Here is a 19,569-nt window from a genome sequence, read left to right on the forward strand (position 1 = left end):
ATGTAGTAATACTGAAAAACACCAGTCTGTGCATGGTAATGATTGAAAGCCACATAATACATTGGAACACTGTTAAGTCTTCAGGTAAGAACAACAACCTGGCACAGGGAAACATCCACGTCCTTAAGTGCACATCATCTAAAAATAAATCCCTCAATATAGCAGTACACAAAGCATTCTTTTTTTGTTTGGCACTTAGCAATACAGACAAAGGTGTATTTGGTTTAATGTGATTTTATTCTTAGATAAATTTTAGTTACTTTATATAGATAAAAATATACAATATTGCTTTAAAATTTTTAAATTTTGTAAGTGTATAATTGTCACCATATTCACAATTCAAAACGACTGTTTTTCCACTAAACAAGTCATCCAATAACATGTGGAAGAAACTAACAAAAATGGTTTATAGGAAGACTTTTTAATGGTTTAAATGTAAAAATGGACTATTAATCTAGACCACTGATCTAAATTTTTAGTGATACTGCATGCTGGAAACAAATTATGAAATGTTTTAGACAAATTTGTTTTTTCAACACTTAAACTGCATTTTCAGTCAAAATTTTGAACCTATGGAAGCATAGAGCTGACATATTTTGTCTGAAGCCACTTTTTTTTTTTAGTAAGTTAATGTATATAAAAGAAAATGGTATATTTTAATAATACATTGCAGTTTGGAATTCCATGTTTTTATACAATACATGCAAAATGTCTCTGTGCCCTTCAGATGTCATATTTAAGTAAAAGAAAGGCAGATGGTGGCACTTATAAGTCAACCTGAAGATGGTAAAGTTAGTAGGGTGATTAATTTGCCTCACTGATAATAAAGGTCATTATATCATACAGACAACCTAATATTTGAAGTTAAGAGAAACTCATGGTTGTCTTTTTCTTAATACCAACTTTTAAACGCAGTTGGATTCATTATTTGCTTTCTTAAAAGGACACACTGATTACGTTATGACCCAATTATTCATGTGCGTATATAAGGTATGCACTAGTTTTAAAGGAAAGATTGAAAATATTTTACAGATTGTTTTGTTCATTATAAACTACATGTATTCTTCCACTCATACCAATACTTTGCACCAAACATTGCTATATTCAATCTTAACACTCCTCAAATATGAGAAAAAGAGTTTCCACTGTACTAAGAAGTGAAATTTATAAAGTCAACGTACTACATCTTAAAGGATTATAGATCTAAAACAGGTTTTAAAGAATTTATACACATTGAAATGGGTACTTTATTTAAAGAGCTAAAAATAAAGCTGCTTCTCTTCATTTTAAGTTAATAACAAGGTTGCATTTAACAGCAGATTTTCTACACTGCAACATTCAACTATCATGGTGGAGATTTTAGTAAAGATAAATGGTGGTCTATCTCTTCTGAAAACTGTTGAAATTTTAGTTCTGCTGTCTTAACATTTATATAATAATTAAAAAATAATTTGGAAAGATAGTTTACTTTTGAAATATTTCAACGTAAGGCACATGGCAACAGTAAAGTCTAGAAGCAACTAGATTATGTAATAAAGAATCTTTTCAATCATTATTTGCCCTTAACCTGAAGAAAGTGGGTGAGCAGTGCAGTTAAAACATGCCTAGATTAATTTAAAACATGACTGAATTTAAGAAATACCAATAATATTTGTGTGCAGAATGTTATTAATTTTTAAAAGAAAGAATGTTTTATATAAAATATACTCCTACAGTGTTATAGGTAGAAAAAACTGTGAGGCACTTGCATTAACAAGGAAGGAGGGGAGCACTGAAATTAGCTTTTTATAAAAGCACCAAACCACTCATTTTAACATCTGAGGTAAAAGCAGAAGCTAAAAATAAAAGGAAATAGTTCATATTTGGTATACTACTAAGAATCTAGAAGTTCAAAACTCAAAAGCATTTCATTTTTATTCAACAGAAATAATCCCAACAGAGAGAATTTTCTTATTTAAAAGTGTCCTGTGTTCTATGGTTTTACTTCAGAACAATGTACAATACAGACGGTATTTCACTCCTTCGTGGCAGCATCCTTTCTGTTTTAATGACGGTAGTATACATAATTTTGATATTTAAGTCCTTTTATAAAAACATTAAAATTTGGTTTGGCATAACAGGGAGAACATACTTCAGGGCCTCCTGTGAACTCGCTGATGTCCAAAGCTGGCCGTTTCATCACTCTGATGTTTGACATGCTAATTGAATCAAAAACCAAGGTGAAGTTACAGGAATCCACTGGACGTCCAATCAGGGAAAGGCCTGGCCTCTGACGGGTGAAGGTGGGTGGCCGTCTGAGTGTTATTTATGCTAGGTAATTGAGCTGGAGAGGTTTCATTTAAAACTCCTCCATTCTGAAACTGAAAACAAACACAGCAATGCAACTTATTAGAACATACCCTTTCAAGTATCTTAAGCCATTAACTATATTAAAAATGTATTTTAAAAATCTTCATCAGGCATTTTGTTAACTTCAAATTCCTTTACTGATGCTACATTTTAAATCATTTGAGGAAGACATAGTGAACACATGTATTCACATGACCTTTCAGTTTCTCCATTAGATGGTAGAGGTGAGTAATATCAATGAATTGCCTTTGGTTGGGATAAGTATGGATGGATCAGAGAGTGCCAGTCATGAATCACGGTTATTAATGATATTCTCTGTCATAAGCGGGTTTGCACTGACCAGATTTTACCTCAGTAAGTTCTAATTAATTATGTTCAAGACTACTACACTGGACTACAGATAACCTAAGACTTTCCCAAAAGAGGTAAGTTCTGTTGTACAAGAGGTTTCTTAATATTCCTAAAATATTATACCATGGGTATGATTTCTAGAACCAATTTTTTATTGGTAATATGCTTTTAATTAGTAAGTACTAAAATTACTGTCCTAATCACCAAATTAAAAATAAGAACAAGCATTTTATTTTGCTAATAATCTTCTTACAATGAAATTAGTCTGATTCCCGTAACTGCTGCTCAAAGGGGAGAAAGACACAGGGACACAGGTGGTGCTGTGGGGTTTGTGCAGAGTTTATAGTGCCTCTTATATTTTAATACTTGTTAGTGAAGGTAATGAATTATAATCATACCCTTAATTGCTCTAAATAAAATCTACCTTCCCAAAGCCTATGTAATAACATTAGGCTTCAGGAATCAGAAGATTACTTCCAAACTTCCTTGACTTTTCAAAGGGAAGGTACTATTTGCCCAGAGAATGATAGGTTTTGAATAAATTACTCTCATCAGTGGTAATACAATGCATGTGTTGCAGCAATTCACTTTAAATATATTGTCAAAAGCAGTGCTGTCCAACAGAAATAGAATGTGAGCCACAGATTTTAATTCTTTTAATTTTAACAATTCCCTGGGGGAATATATTAACGACTAGAATTTGTATTATTCATAAAGAAGTAATACGAAGCAGTGGGGATGACAGCACTGGAAAGAATTAGTGCTAATGCAGGCCCTGCTCAAAATGTAATTTTACGTAATGAACTTTCCTGCAGTTGACTGTCCCCATGCTTATTCTACAGCCATGCTGGGAGACAGACAGTGGCTGGATATTAAATTTTAATGTAACTGAAGACTATCAGGAATGAGGGTAAGAAAAACTTTCACAGCCAGTTTCTATTAAAGAGCTCATATACAGTTAGACAAACTGAATGTCTGGAAAAGGCCAGAAGGAACAGTTTACAAAATATTAACTTGAATCTTTTCACTATTATACACAGTCAACAATAGACCTGAACTTTCAATCAGAATTTGCTTCAAAACTAAACTTACATATACTTTAAAACGAACTAAGTATTTTCTAATGGAAAAGTGTAGATGCAAAAATGATATATACTGTTAGATGGCCACAGAGAGCCAGCTCTCATGAACAAGCACTTTTAAGTTGACTTGATGCTAGACGAGTCTGGATGATAGATTCAAATATTAGGAAAGATATAACCTCAAGGTTGAGTCCCATGATGGAAACCCAGCTGAAGAATGTCAGGAAAAAAACCCCATTTTACCTTAAAGGCTAAAACAAGGATCTGGCAGATCACAAGGAGAGGTTGCCAGAGGAGGAGCCAGGACTGAATTCCAGAGATGAGCTAGGGCGAAAGTACATCTATACTGATTTTAACTCGATTTCAACAGAAATATAAAAATATTGAATTTCTTTGTTGTATACCTGAAACTAATTGTAAATCAATTAAATGTCAAAAATGGAGGTTTGAAGAAGTTACTTTTAAAACTTCAAATCTTTTGAATTCTGAATTTTTAAAAGCTATATAATTTTTAAGAATCAAGGAAATATTATTCTAGATTTTTAACTAATTTCACCTGGTAACTTAAAGACAAAGACATATTCATGTTGCTTTAGTCCTTGATTTCTCCCTCCTTTGTGTTTCAGGTAGGTATGATACTTGTATTAGTAACATGCTGGAAAAGTCCTGGCCAATAAAAAACAAAACACACACAAAAGTAGGCACAGATATAATTAAAAACGCTCTCATATGAATGCTACTGATAATAGATTAAAATCAGTCACTGGCATAAAAAAAATTTGTAACATATTTATAATGTACAGAGACTCAATGAAAGGGTTTATGTGATTTGCTAAAACCCTTACCTTGTTTAAAAATGCCTCTGGGCCTGGCAGCGAGGGGTCGTACTGCATGGGGGCCACGTGGCTGTGCTGAGGCTCTGGCTGGCACTGGTACATGGACACAGCCCCGGCGTAACATGTCTGAGGAGTCACTACGGCTGACTGGGGATTTAGTCCATGCTTTTGGTTTTCTGGAACTTGTAAACATGTGAGAAAATCTTCTAAATTAGAAGTAGCAGTAGGGTACGGGGTTGGTTCAAAATTCCCCATGGGAAAGTCTAACTGTGTGCCTTTGGAATGTGGTGGCAATACAGACTGGTTACAGGGAATGAAGTTCTGTGTATAAGGCATAGTATCCATCTCAGATTTATAGGGAAAGTCTTGACTGGTCCCAGGTAAGTCTGAAAAGATATCATACTGCTGCAGGTCCTGTTGAGGACAAGTAAAAGGCACAGACTGGTCAGAGTTCCAATTTGCAAACATGCCGTTAACTTGCATGTGCTTCATTTTCTGGCACAGCTGCTGCGGCTCCACCGCTGTGAGCTTCTGCTGGCGCTGGAGCTGCTGTTCCAGCTGCAGCTGCTCCTGTACCATGCAGCTTGCGTTCAGAGCCACGGGTTGGGGCTGATGGAAACTTGAGCACCCGAAGGTAGGCTTATTTAAAGAATCTTCTACGTAGGTCAGAATTTCATCTGTTAAGTCAATATCATCTCCGAAGTCATTTTCCTCCGAAAAGTCAGTTTGGAAAAACTCATTCTCTTGCATGTGTTTGATATCTTCAAAATCAATGCCTAGGCGTTGCATAATGCTGTATAAGTCACTATTTCTGTTATCTGGAAAGAGCCCTGCATGATCTACAGAGAGGCTCAGGTTCATTTCCTGAGACTGACCAACTGGCTCATGTTTCAGGAGATTATCACTCCCTACTGGTGCAACACTGTTTTGCCAGTTACTGCATTCATTCACAGATTGATTGAAAAAATTTCTTTTGAAAGATGTACTACTTGAAGCAGGACAGAGATAAATAGACTCGTCTTGTTGCATCATGGCACTCAGCAGGGAGCTGGGATTGAGGGAATCCTTACTTAGAGTTGACTGGGTAGCAGATTCTTTTCCACTAGCACCATGTTTAGTCCTTATTGGTAGTGGATCCATCATGGGAGGAAAAGGGTTACTTATCTCATATAAAACGGCTTCTCCAGTGGTAAACAAAAAAGGCAACTGCATATTTCGTTTTTGTAAATGCTCTGTTCCTTCTTCATCTCTAAAATTGTGTGTAAGAAGTTTTGCATATATATTAGGAAGAGTCGTATCATAAACATTTCAAGTAAAATATTAAAAAAAAACAGCAAGCAAAGTACATCATAATTCAGTCTGATAGCAGGAACATGACGTTTGAGAGAAACTTTTCTGATGACAAGTACTTAATCATGTAAATTTGTCTAATTTGAATTTCACACTCAGGTTCCATCCCTACCTAAAATCCTGCAGAAAAAAATTCTAATGGGAATAAAGATCCAAATATAAAAACAAGGCATGTCAACACAAAACCCAGAAGCTCTAAAGGAAGACTGCCGTATGAAAATAAAGAATTCGTAAATCAAGGTAAGGCGTGGAGAAATTGTCAAATTAGTTTCACATATACTACATATAGTGTGTGTGTGTATATAATTAACATTCATATCAGGTAGAGCTTCCGTGGATCTGAGAGGCAAACAACTCAACAGAAAAATAGGCCAAGCAGTATGAACTTGCAATTCACAAAAGAAAAATGTCCTATAAAGATATAAAAAGATGTCCTGCCTCAGTAGTAATAAGAAAGTGAAACAAATACCCTCTTAATAACAGAACAAGCGGGAAAAAAAAAATCAAATGTATAAAAACACCACAAACCAGACCACTGATACTATACACACTACAGAACACATTCCTGACAAGACCACATGGGCTGTTTTACCAACACTGGCCATTAGATCATAAAATAAGCCACCACAAATTTCAAAGGACTGAAATCCTTCAGAGACTGTTCTCTAACTTCAGTGGAATCAAGCTAAAAATCAGTTAACAAACAACAACTAGAAACTCCCCTAATATCAGAAAATGCGTAACACTGTATTTCTAAATAATTCATAAGTCAAAATAACTATTAGCAAATATTTTCAATTGATAAAAGAGCATTGTAAAGTCATATTTAAAGGGAAATTGATAGCTTAACCATATACATTAAAAAATAAAAAGTTAGGAAAAAACCCTAATTATACCTTCAGAGTAGAAGGAAATAATCATGAGTAGACACACAAGGGATAACAAATGTACAAATAAAATTAATGACCTTCTAGTAATAGTGATTAAAAGAGGGCACAGATTTCTAATGGAAATGAAATGTTTTTTAAAAGAACATCAGTATAGAACTTAGAGTAAAAAGAAAATAAGAGCATCAAGGAGAGAAATCACATCATGTTAAGGATGGCAGAGGAAGTATTTGATAAAATTCAACACCCACTCATGATGATACTTTAAGTAAACTGAAGAGAAGGGAAGCTTTATATCTAAAAGAAAAAAACCCAATATTTACAAAAATAACAGAACACTACGACAAACATCATACTCAGTGGTCAAATATTAAAGGCTTTTTCCATTCTTAAGATTGGGAATAAGACAGAAATGAGTTATTATTTACATTATATTTTACTGAGGGCCTAGCTAGTGCAATAAAAGAATAAAAAAAACTGTCTAAAGGTTAAAAAGAAAAAAATTATTTGCAAAGATGGTATACAGTAGAAAATCTTAAAATCTACAGACACCAAGGGGGAAGGGTATAGCTCAGTGGTAGAGTGCATGCCTAGCATGCAAGCATGCATGAGGTCCTGGGTTCAATCCCCAGTACCTCCATTAAATAAATTAAATAAATAAACCAACCAACCTGATTAACCCCCCCCCAAAAATCGACAGACACCTTATTAGAATTAATAAGTGAATTTTAGTAAGGTCACTGAGTGCAAACCAGTATTAAAAAATCACCTAGTTCTATATATGAAAAATTACAATGAATATATATATTATATATGTATTTCAAATATATTTCAAACATCACAGAACATCAAATATCTAGAAATAAAATGAATAAAAGATGTATAAGACTCAAATAAGACAAATATAATCCATTACTGAGATAAAGACATGGGCACATGCATGCAGTGTACCCACATACACATATTCACCGTGTTCACGGGTTGGGGGATTTAATATTACAAAGAAACCACAGTTTCAATGCAGTGGCAATTCCCAATAGATTTTTCTGGTGGGAACTGACAATTGATTTCTAAAATATAAGGAAAAGGTAAAGAAGAACCTAAAGAAGTTTTTCTTCAAGGAGATCAAGAACAAAAATCCTAAACAAACAAGATGGAGGGCATACACTCAGACATCAAGACATATCAAGATACAGAATAATTAAGACAATGTACTGCTGGCATAAAACAGACAACGGGGCCATCAGAACCCAGAAATCTACCACACACAGAATCCTCTGAAATGCAGTGCAGTGGGGAAAAGATGATCTTTTCAAAAAATCATCTTTTTTCAGTAAATGTTACTAGTCAATTGGGTGTCCATAAAAGGGGGGAAAAAATTAATCCTGATCCTTACCTTCCAAGCTGCATACAAAAAAATAATTCTCTAGAGTGGAGAAAACATTGGCAATACAAATACTTAACAAAATACGGATTTCCAGATACATAAAAAACGTATAAATTCACTGTTTGCTTAGCAAACGTATGCTAAACAAAGCACTGTTCTATTTTTATTTTACAGATGGCACTAGCATTTCATCTTCCCTTCATTTACCCAGGATCAATCCTCGGCGTTTGCTCTGCTTGCCTGCTACTTACTCAGTTTTTTCAATAAGGTTTGTCAATTCTGTTGTCTCAGTGTTGTTTACCTACACCTTCTTCTTTCTATATTACCTTTTCCATTTTTATTTCCAGAGTAAATTCTCCTGGAATTTATTTTTACGTTTTCATGTAAGAGGACTTATAACCCAAGGGGTTCCTAACAAAAACAGGAAACATTCTAGGTCTTTGTACTTACGTTAGCGGTCTCTGGGTTGCAATGATATAATCTGGCCTTCCATTTTTATAAACTAAGCGTGCGTTTGACTGTACCCAAGCCCATCGATTGTCTTTCGTAAGAAGCCTGAACACTACCATTCCACTCTCTCCAGTCTTAATCACTGAAATAAAATTTAAAAATTAAATTATTAAGCCCAAGATCATCACAATAAAGAAAATCTCTGAAACAAAGCCCTACTGAAATATTTCTGGATGTAATTCACGTATCACCAAAGAAGATAAATATATTGACAACTTTTAAACACAGCATTACAGTGCATCAAAACAGTTCTTCAGCATTGTTATTTCTTCCCATTTCAAACTAAATTGTTTATGTAAATTGCTAAAAGAAAGATTAAGTCAGACAACTCTAGTAACATGTGAAACTAGAGAGAGAGAGTATAGAGGTTGAGGGGAAAATTATTTCCTGTGTAAAAAGGGAACATTTCCTACAGCTTAACATTTTACTATACAATTTTAAAGTATAAACTGTACTAACAGATATATGAATTGAAACTGCCATAAAAAAATTGGGGAAAATGGTCACGTTCATACTAAGTAAAATACTATAATCGCATGTGGCAGCTGTGGAGCAGTTAAGTAATAAATTGAGACGTATACTAGAGCATATGCCGTTTTTTCAGACACGTTCAGAAGGAACAACTCACTGCGGATATGGTACTCAGCGCAGTACAGCATGTCCGCAGCGTGAACAAACTGATACCCTGATCCTCTCATGCGCAGCTCTGCTTCCGTGTAGCCTAAAACGATTTTTCCTCTATTTAAAAGGCAAAACAAGAATGAAATTAAAATTGAACGTAATTGGAAGTACCCAACATATATTCACTGGTTATATGCTATTTTCTGCACTTTGTTGACATTCAAAATTTCACACTAGCAGGTAGAAGCATTTCTGTTACTGTTTTCTTTTGCTGATAGCTGCAAATGTCAGTTTTAGACTATTTCCTCCTCCCAAATAAAGACTGAAAATTATAAATCAATCTAACTGGGCAGATTATACAGATGAAACACAAAATCTTTAATTAAATTCTAGAATCGATTTTGAGCCACAGTTTCTCAAACCTGTCTGCATTCCCGTATAGGAAGGAGAAAAACAGTAATATGCTTTGGTCGCTAAGCTTCCAGGGCTTAAAGCCAGTTTGTACACTTAAAAAATGTAAAACAAGCCAACAATCAGTGTCATCAGGATACTGAATCTTAATCATCAGCTCTATGATACAGACACTGGCAAGTACTGTAAAAAATTATAAAGTCCTAAGATATTTGTGAACGTGTTGACATTTTAAAATGCTATGCTAAAAAGTATGAAATAACAATAGCTACTATAATAATAAACTATTATAATCTACACTCTGGTTTACATGCTAAGACAGACCTGCTGCAACAAAATATACATTTGGTGAAATAAAACTCAGAAAGTTTCACTTACTTGGCATCACAACCAGTGGGCGTAAAGTCTAGTTTGTGTTTGGTTCTAAAGATGAAATTTTTGTTGCGGATTTCGAGTATGGATGGTGGCTGAAGCGGAGTAGCTATTGCAAACAAAGCCAACTGAGGCGGAAGTACTGATCCGTCTTTCCCCTTCTTGTTCTGTCCATGAAGATACTTTAACCTCCCTTGGAAATTCATGGCCTTAAAAAACCATAAACAGTTCATTAAAATTAATGCTTTAAAATGGTTCCTTCTAAATTGTGGCCATTTCCAGTGTTGCTGATAATTCCATAAAAGTTCCTGAGGCTGACAAATGCTACTTTAATTCCTTTCTCCACAGGAAGCCCATTAAAACTGTCCTGGAAGGTAGTATGAGGACTGTCCTCAAGGGACTGGTAAGTGACCCACTCCTTGCTTTTCAGCAGTCACAACAGGAAGACCTACGGAGTCTTCTGAGCCTGCAGCTGCCCTGCTATCCATGCCTAGCCCTGCTTCGTGCACACCAGACACTCAAAATGTGTTTCCTGAATGAACTAACAGTGATAAAGTCCTCAAATACAGATTAATTTTCAAACAAACATGAGCTATATTCCATAGCTCAGAGTATATTTCATAACTCATGGTAATAGAGCTAAAACACAATTTTTAAAGAAAACACTAAAATGAATCATAAAATCATACAAAGAACGTAGAACTCTATTAGAGTAAAGAATATTCTTAGAAGACAGAGGAAACGAAGACAATTTAAACATGACCATGATCAACTTAAATTGCTTAAAACATTATTAACCAGGCCAAGGGATAATTCTGGCATCAATATGATAGCAGCACAAGGAAGAAAAGGCCCAATGACACAAAGAAGTTCTACCTCAAATACACACTGACTGATCATCAGTACTAGGAAAACGATCTTAAAGCATAGTATTAACTCAGCAAAATTATCTTCAGATATAAATGTAACAACTAAAATCATTGTTTACTGATGCTTAAGATTTGATCATGTTTCAAATCCCTGATAATTCACAAAAGTAATACGCAAAATGCTTTGTATTTTCTTCTGTGCCTGTGGCGCGCACTACCTTATGGATACAGACAACTGAGAGGCCGGAACACCTGCACTCTTCACGTCCTGCTTAAATTGCTCCCTGGTTATCCTAACTCAGGAGTTCACACTATACAACAGTGTCTCATACCACACAAGGATTCCGCAATCATGAATATACAACCATTTTCTATATGGCAGTTATTCTAGCCATGTGAAAAAGGCCATGATAATTTTTCTGCCTAGCAGGCATCACATCCAAAAGTAATAAGCATTCTCCTGTTAAAAGAGGGCTACGTAATTCTCTATCTTATACCTAAAAAGTCCTAAAAAGGGCAGTATACAGGGTTTCATTTCATTTCACTCAGTCTTCGTTACTGCATCCTAAAAGAGAGATTTTGAGTTATAAAAGATATTTTAAAAAATCTAAAAAGATTTTTGAAGTTACTTTCCTTTATTAAATTATTTAATAAATTAGATTTTTATAAACCAAACTCTAATATAATCAAATTAAACTGATTTCACTTTTCTTTTTTAGTTTCTAAAACTTTGGCACCTTACCAGAAAACCAGATGAATTATCCAGGAGACACCTTAGCCGGCAAATGAAGCACCTCTCCATTAAAGAGTTTTCTGGAGGAAGCTGGTCGGGGTCATAATAGCCACCTGGCTGTGGGAGGCCATTAGCTTCTGAAGAAATAACAGCAACACAAATTGACTTTCCATTTTGCTATAAAATTAAGTGTTTGAGAATAGCTAAAATTTGTTAATTTCTAAACAAGTCTGAATACAAAAAAAAAATCACTTAAGTTAATGAAGAGAAATTAAAACTTACTATTTTACTACATAGAACTTTACCTATTCAGTTGGTTTTTGTTTCTACTGACTATCACTGTCAACAATTTGTTATTTCCTAATGCCTTTTTTCTTTTTAACACTTTCACAGACATGGGAAAACACTGCTAGCATGGAAAATATTTTTTATCCTTGCACATGCTAGTCTGCTTTTATATTTGGTGCATTTAAACACAGAACAATTTATACACAATTATTAACCTTGTACATTCCTTTCCTTCTTTCACAACAGATTCAGAGTTATTTTATAAAATATATTACTGAGTCTATGATAAAGGCCGTCATCTGTTAAGATATTCCATAGGTCACCAGGCTCTGTGTGATGTGGCTCAGGTCTACGGCTACAGATATCTGTCTTTTCCCTTCTTCCCAACCTTTACTATGGAGTTCTGTGCCCCTAAAGGTTCTCTGCCTCCTTTGACAGAATTATATCAAACAATCCCCAATTACCATCGATTCTTTGCCCAGAGTCCGGACACTGTGAAGGATTTAATGCCCAGTGCAGCTGGCGCTGAAATTCAGCTCGGTCTTCAGTATGGATAAGTTCATACACACTCTGATGGATGACATCAGACTAAAGAAAAAAGATACAAGGAAATTAATAAGAAGTACTGATTTTAGGGAAATGTGGCTTACTAATTTTAAAACCTAGCTAGGTTAGTGGATGCTTGTTAGTGATGATGGATGCATGCCATATGACTGCAAAGCTCTCCAGGCATCCAAGATAGAAGCAACTAGAAAGAGACTAGCACAGTAACTGACAAGCTGAAAGTTATCTGCCATCACTTCCCTATGTGAACACTTTTCAGTCAAATAAGTCACCTCCCCGTTCCTTAACTGCAATCCATTAAGTTCTGCTGATTTTTACCCATTTATTGATCTTTCAATATCATCCAGTTACACTTAACTTCTCTAAGCTTCACAGTATTACACGTTTCCCTAACCACTCTCTAATCATTTTCTTTATATGAAATTTTTACTTCTAGTAGATTCCATAGGGTAAGGGATGATGCTTTTACCAGGTCAGAATTGTTCCTCCACCTCCGGCCTCTCAGCATTTACTAAAGTGCTGAGCCCATAGCCCTTAAACCAGAATTGTTCTTTTTTATTGTAACTCATGGCAAGAAATACATCTTCCATCAATTATCTGTGTTTGTGTGTGTATACATACACACGTGGGAAAAAGCTTCACAGGACCCCTTTTATGTGTGACAATACTGTGTATTCTGTTTCATTTTAAGCAACTATAAAGAATGATTGATGGTGATCCATTGTGTCAATTTCACCACCAATGAGTCACAACCTGTAGTTTTAAAAATGGTGCCATAAACCACCACCGATGTCAGATATGAATGTTTTCTTAATGAATATCCATGTTATGTGTACACATGAAGAAGAAAAACAGCTTGGGAAACACCTAATCTTTCTGACTTCTTAACTGTTATGAATCATATCAAACAATGATTAAGCTAGTTATATAATTAAGTTTCAAAAAAGCTTTTCCATGGACATTAGTATATTTTATTTAAGTTTCAAGAAGACTGAAAAAGGCTTTGTAGCACAGCCAGATTCTACCATTTAGCTGTCTAGACTTAAATCTCTCTATGAACTTAATCTTCTAGTATTAAGACATCTCTACACCACCCAGTAAACAACTTCCAGAATTATCATCTGAAATACAGGCAGAAGCATATACACTCCTTTAAAAAAAAACACGCAGTGGCTTCCACTGTGTTTATAACATAACTTCAGCTTAAGTCTGTGTGACAGTGTAGACGGTGCTAGTCAAACCAGCAGTCTTGGCGTTACCTGTGAGCTTGTCAGAAATGCAAATATGACCCACTCTGACCTACTGAACCAGATCATCTGGGAACAAGGCCCATCAATTTTATGAAGTTTGATCCGTTTCTTCAGGTGCTTCTTATGCACATCAGAATATAAGACTTACTGACACATAAGAGTAGCTAGCCTACAAGTGTACTTACAAACTATTCTCAAGTCATATTGGATGCTCCTGTCCAATATGCTAATGCCTTCCTACCCCATTTATTCACCATACACTCAGTAGCATTAAACCAGATACACTCACCTCTTTAAAGGCCTTCAAGCCTACTGCCTACAGTACTTCTTCCTTTTCTTCTCTGTTCCCTCCACAACTGTCCACCCATCTAATCCTACACTTTCTTTAGATTAGCTTAAATACCAATTCCTTTAGGAAAGCTTCCATAACCCATACAAATCAGAATTAAAAGGATAAGCCATAGTATTTCACTTGTGCTTCTACAAACCACCTCATTCATTTCATAGTTGTCAGATGCCCTCCAATATCCGTAACTAATTTGACAGCAAATATTCCCTTGTCTGCCACCATCCAAACCCTATCTGCCCCATGCCTGAAAGTTTCCTATATGTAAGAGTTACTTGTAACTGAAAAGAGAAACATAATATCCATGAATCACACATACCTTTAAGGAAATTATAATGTGGTAAATTATAAAGAGCATAAAAATATATTAGCTGCAAATATATGTATTTTTTATTCTATAGCATATATATTTTAATTATATTTTATATATAGAAAGTATCACTTCTGTCCCGGAAGTGTAAAAAATAAAAAGTAGAAAGTTAATTTTCTACAAAAAAATTTTGTAATGACCTAAGAAAAATATACTTACCTGCTGAAACCCCAGGTAATCTTGTATAGTAGAAGAAGCATAAAAGACCAAAGCATCTGTAGTGACAACCAGCACAAAGCCATTCAGAGCCTAAAAGGAAAAAGTTACAAAATTAATAATGTGAAAAAAATTAATGTAATTAAATAATACTGTCACCCATAAATACTGACTCTTGTTAAGGCTGTTCCTTTTACTGATGAAAAATCTTCAAAATGGTGACAGTTACTACACCCCACAAATGCAGAAACACCACATCCCCCAGTAGTGAGAAGAATCTGTTCACACCGTTTGATCTGGCCAAAGAAAAGCTTGGAGCTTAATTTAATACTAGGTCATAGTAACTTTTATAGAATATTGATTTCTTCTTTGTACTTTAGATTTCCTGTTTTAAATATATTGTACGTGTTTTTTAAACATAAATTGTATAAACAGCATTTACTGTAATCTGTCACACTGCTTTTTAAAGGATGTAGTGTGTTAAGATGCTGATTAGAACCATAAGAGAAATTTAATAGGAGAAAATCTCTGTGCAAAGACAGTTTAAGCACTGGTGGAGTCTGAAATCTGGATACTCTCAAAGTATAATACATTTAAAAACTTTTTATGATAAAACAAATATACAATTGTACTATACATAAAACACTTAAAATATACATGTAATGCAAATATATACATGTAAGACAAGTATACAGTAAGTGTAGTCCATTTAAATTTAATATAATTACTAATATATTTAGGTTTAAAGCTATCATTTTGTTATTTCTATTTGTTTCACCTGTAGTCTATTGCTGTTTCTTTCCATTTTGCCTGCTTTCCACCAATTATTTTTTGACTTTTTCTTTCCTTATTTTAGTTTAGAAATTATACTCTCTAATCCTTTTATTCAAGTCTAATGTTATATCTATGTACTCTAATAAAGGTATTTAGGTTACCTCACACATTAGTTGTTACCACATATTTTCATTCTAAAGCACTCAGTATTTCCTGTTTGAGTTCAGTTCAGTGCTTACTCTACTCTTTGCTACGTCATCTTGGCTAAACCCTTCTGAAACTCTTCTTCGTGTAAAAGGAGACGTGGTGTGGTTTAGAAATAAGAACCCTACAGTTTGGAGTCAGAATTCGGACTGGACTCCTCTTTCTGTTTCTTACTTGTCTGTGTGGCTTTGTTATTTACTCCTTGTAGCTTTAGTGTCGTTTGAAAAATAGGGGCTTTATCAGATGAATACGACGACTATGTCTCACATGTACTTCAGTGCCTGGTACAGAGCCGGCACTCAGTTAATGCAGGGGCCATGCTTTGTGCACTAGAAAGAAGTACATAAATGATAGGAAGTAGCTTATTCAACACTTAATAATTACATACCAAATAGGACACATGCTAAGGACTGTGATTCAAAAATTAACAAGACATTGCCCTGTGCTAATGATGCTCCCAGTCTGGCAGATACCTCATTGTTCGACGAGGTACAGAAATACAGTGGCTGTCTTCTTTTCGCTCTAATTCCTTTCACCTTCAAGATCCTTGGTCTATATTACACTTGTGAGAACTAGATTACAAAGACAACAAACAGCACCTACTATATAAAAGCCACTTTTCTAAAGGATTTTTATGTATTCAAGTAGCAATCCAGTGAGGTCAGTGCCAAACTAAGTTATTCACTCAGTTCACTGGGTAGAACTGAAAACTATTATGTAATAGTAGTAGCACAGATTATAGCACACATCTTCATTCTACCTTTCTTAACAAAATACGTACCTGAGAATTTTAACTGAGAATCAAGCATCATACATATCCAAGAGAAAGAAATAGAGAAAAAAAAAGATTCAAGGGGGAGGGTACAGCTCAGTGGTAGAGTGCACGCCTACCATGCACAAGGTCCTAGGTTCAATCGCCAGTACCTCCATTAAAATAAATTAATATAAACCTAATTACCTCTTTGAAAACAGATTTCAAATACTTTTACAGACAAATCTTTTACTAGAAACTCTCCAGTATTAAAGCATGACAATAGGGCTTACAGTTACTGAAAAATCTACTGCACGTTGATTAAGTCACACAAGCTGCTAAAAGAAAACAGTTACAAGAAAACAATGAAAAACAAAGTTCAGGTTAAGAACAATTTCAAACTACTAAATAAAACTATTTTAATAGAGATATATTCCTAAAAAGTAAGTAAATCCAATGTCTTAAATGAGAACCTTTAAAATAATCTAGGACTCCTTACTATTTAAAGAAATGCAACAGGGGAAGTGACAACTAGACCTCTAATAAATCTGCTCCATACAATTCCACTTTTTCATGTACTTGCATTAAACCACCATTGCAGGTCTGATGAAAGTGGCATGAAACACTCAGTGAGCCCTAAATAAACTGGAAATAATGAAAAGACTGTTAATTTCCCATTTACCATTGTTCCAATGATAAGAAACCATGTTTACTACAACTTACCTGTAGTAAGAATTCTCCTTCCTGCAAGTTCAGGCTGTCTCTGAATTTTGTTCTACAGTTATCCTGGACTCCATTTCTGTCAGCTGGGGAGGACTTCAATGCAACTACGAAAAAAAAAAAAAAAGGGAAAAATAATGATACGGTAGTTAGTTTTTAAAATAAGCAATTTCAAATAGCTATAATAAAAAACCTCTATGCACCAAAGAGACAATCTGAAAAATTCGTATCCACTGGTACTACAATGACTAAGTAAAGAATTCTTTGCCAATGGGTGGTTTCCAAAGTCAGCTGACAGATTCTCAAAAACAATTTTTGATGAGTTCATGAAATGATTTTCGGCCTATAACTTAAGGGGTTTCAAAGAATTACACAACACTGCTAAACATTCCCCGGGGTCCTATTTATTTTTGAGAACTAGGTTCCTCAGAACATAACCTACAATATTTTTAATATCTATATACATTCTAAACTAGTGGTGGTGAGGAGAAAGAAGTAACCAAATGCTTTATTAAGAAGTGTATTTCCACTAGATTTAGGATCCTCTTGTCTAGTTCTAGGGTAAAAAAATTGTTAGTATATTATTATCAAGTTCATATTGATAAAACACTTCATGGAGAATTAACATCTTTATGATGTTGAGTCAATCCATCCAAGAACATGTATGTTTTCCCATTTGTTCAAGTCTGTATTTCTTGCCCCACTAGAATGTTTTAAAGTTGTCCATAAAAACATTTTTTCATGTGTATTTTCATGTTTGTTCCTAGGTATTACCTCTGGTAAAGTGGCTTCTCTTCCCTAATGATTTTCTAAATACCTGTGGGCTGTACACAGGAGAGCCTGCGGCATGGCGGGTGGGATGCTTAGTGGCAGGCAGCACGCTGTAGTGCCGTATCTCCCCCTCACTGTGTGCGTGCGTGCGTGCGTGCGTGCGTGCGTGCGTATTCATAATCTGGGAGGCAGCTCAGCTGAACAGAAATAATAATAGCTACCATTTACTTAGCATTTTTCCAAGCACTCTCAAATATTTTCTCAGTTAAAACGTGTGGATATTGGTATCTGATGGAACTGAGTTGAAATCTCAGCTCTGCCATTTACTAAGCGTGTGAGCATTTTGCGCCTGTCTCCTAATACGTGAGGGGATAACTGAAAAAACAAACACCACAAAACCATCCTGCAGGGCTGTTGTGAAAGATAATCAGAATATATGTGATGTTCCTGGCACAGAGCAGCTCAATATCAGTTCAATAAATGGCAGCTCTGATTATGGGCAGTATTTCCCAGAGCTCATGGATTTCCCTTCTTTATCAAGTATACCTTTCAGATACTGTTATAATACCTTTCTATTTTTTTTTATCTTTTTTAAACCTGTGATATTTAAATAAGAGAAGCCATTAATCAAAATCAACTTTGACATTCCTTTTAAGATTTCTTATTTCATTAGATTTTTATGTGCTAAAGACAATCTGGTTTGGTGAAAAACTGGAGATTTATTAATAATCAGATTTTCTCTCAGTTTGAGCAAAGCATCACATACAAAACATTTTCATGTTTGAAGTATATTTTCTGGTAAATCACCAGTGCTTGTGTCACACTGGAATCTTATGCCAAGTTCTTGTCTTTACACAACTTGAAACATTATCTCTTTGAAAGAAGAGGCCAAAAGCCTGGCCTCTGAATATAACAACTCCAAAAGGCCACAAAACAGATTTCCTTAGGCCAAAAAATAGTTTGAGATAAATTAACTGATCTAACAGTTAACCAAGACCAAAGGAAAGGCTTAATCTTTTCTTGCTGAAAGTTAAGGGACAGAGAGGCCTTTTCTCCCTTTCTACCCTGTAGGTTTTGTTGTTTGCTTTCCAGGGGCCAGATTTGCTTGAATACATTAAAATCTCAATGCCAGGGTTAACTACACTCTTCTACTTTTCCAGCAGCTCCAGTGTAAGGCACAATTTATGAGTTACAAGAAATATCAGTAAGATTTGCTATTAAAAAGAAAACAACAAAACCTAAACCCTTACATTATGGAAGAAGCAAAGCCATCCTAAAAATGTATATATATTAACAGTGTCAAATTTTAAAAGTCTAAATTTTCTTACTAAGAATCTTTTAAAATTAACTTTTAATCAATGGAATTGATGTCACTTCTCACTAGGGTTATTAGACCACTGAGAAGCTAAATAAGAAATAAAAGCCCACTCATCTCAGAGTAGTTTACAATTTGTTTCTGGCCTTGTACTGGGGATAAATTAGCCAATGCAATTAGACACTAGACAGCATCTGCCTTTAAGTAGGGCATATAAATAAGCTATGAAAATAAAGAATGAGAAAAGAATGTCAAAAATATTCAGGGTGGAATTTAAAGTATTAGAGGAACCCGAAAGAGAG

At 34.9% G+C, this 19,569-nt stretch overlaps 1 protein-coding gene and 1 long non-coding RNA gene across 2 annotated transcripts in view; one reads left to right on the forward strand and one right to left on the reverse strand.

The window, feature by feature from the left end:
• The window catches only part of LOC116154001 (uncharacterized), a 100,439-nt gene extending 88,622 nt beyond the window's left edge, over positions 1 to 11,817 (forward strand). Inside the window, exons 2-5 of the long non-coding RNA XR_004137800.2 lie at positions 6,068 to 6,208; positions 8,417 to 8,510; positions 10,505 to 10,559; positions 11,745 to 11,817. This is a non-coding gene — a long non-coding RNA (uncharacterized LOC116154001). The remainder of the gene's footprint in view (positions 1 to 6,067; positions 6,209 to 8,416; positions 8,511 to 10,504; positions 10,560 to 11,744) is intronic.
• The window catches only part of AHR (aryl hydrocarbon receptor), a 44,410-nt gene continuing 25,059 nt past the window's right edge, over positions 219 to 19,569 (reverse strand). The window contains exons 3-11 of the mRNA XM_010984649.3: positions 17,185 to 17,288; positions 14,736 to 14,825; positions 12,511 to 12,634; positions 11,768 to 11,895; positions 10,163 to 10,365; positions 9,381 to 9,490; positions 8,693 to 8,834; positions 4,628 to 5,867; positions 219 to 2,360 (exon numbers count right to left, since the gene is read on the reverse strand). Of these exons, the coding sequence (XP_010982951.1) occupies positions 2,226 to 2,360; positions 4,628 to 5,867; positions 8,693 to 8,834; positions 9,381 to 9,490; positions 10,163 to 10,365; positions 11,768 to 11,895; positions 12,511 to 12,634; positions 14,736 to 14,825; positions 17,185 to 17,288 (2,276 nt within the window). The 3' untranslated portion in view covers positions 219 to 2,225. The remainder of the gene's footprint in view (positions 2,361 to 4,627; positions 5,868 to 8,692; positions 8,835 to 9,380; positions 9,491 to 10,162; positions 10,366 to 11,767; positions 11,896 to 12,510; positions 12,635 to 14,735; positions 14,826 to 17,184; positions 17,289 to 19,569) is intronic.

This window comes from Camelus dromedarius, chromosome 7 (assembly GCF_036321535.1).
Source record: "Camelus dromedarius isolate mCamDro1 chromosome 7, mCamDro1.pat, whole genome shotgun sequence".
In the NCBI taxonomy this organism is placed as follows: Eukaryota; Metazoa; Chordata; class Mammalia; order Artiodactyla; family Camelidae; genus Camelus; species Camelus dromedarius.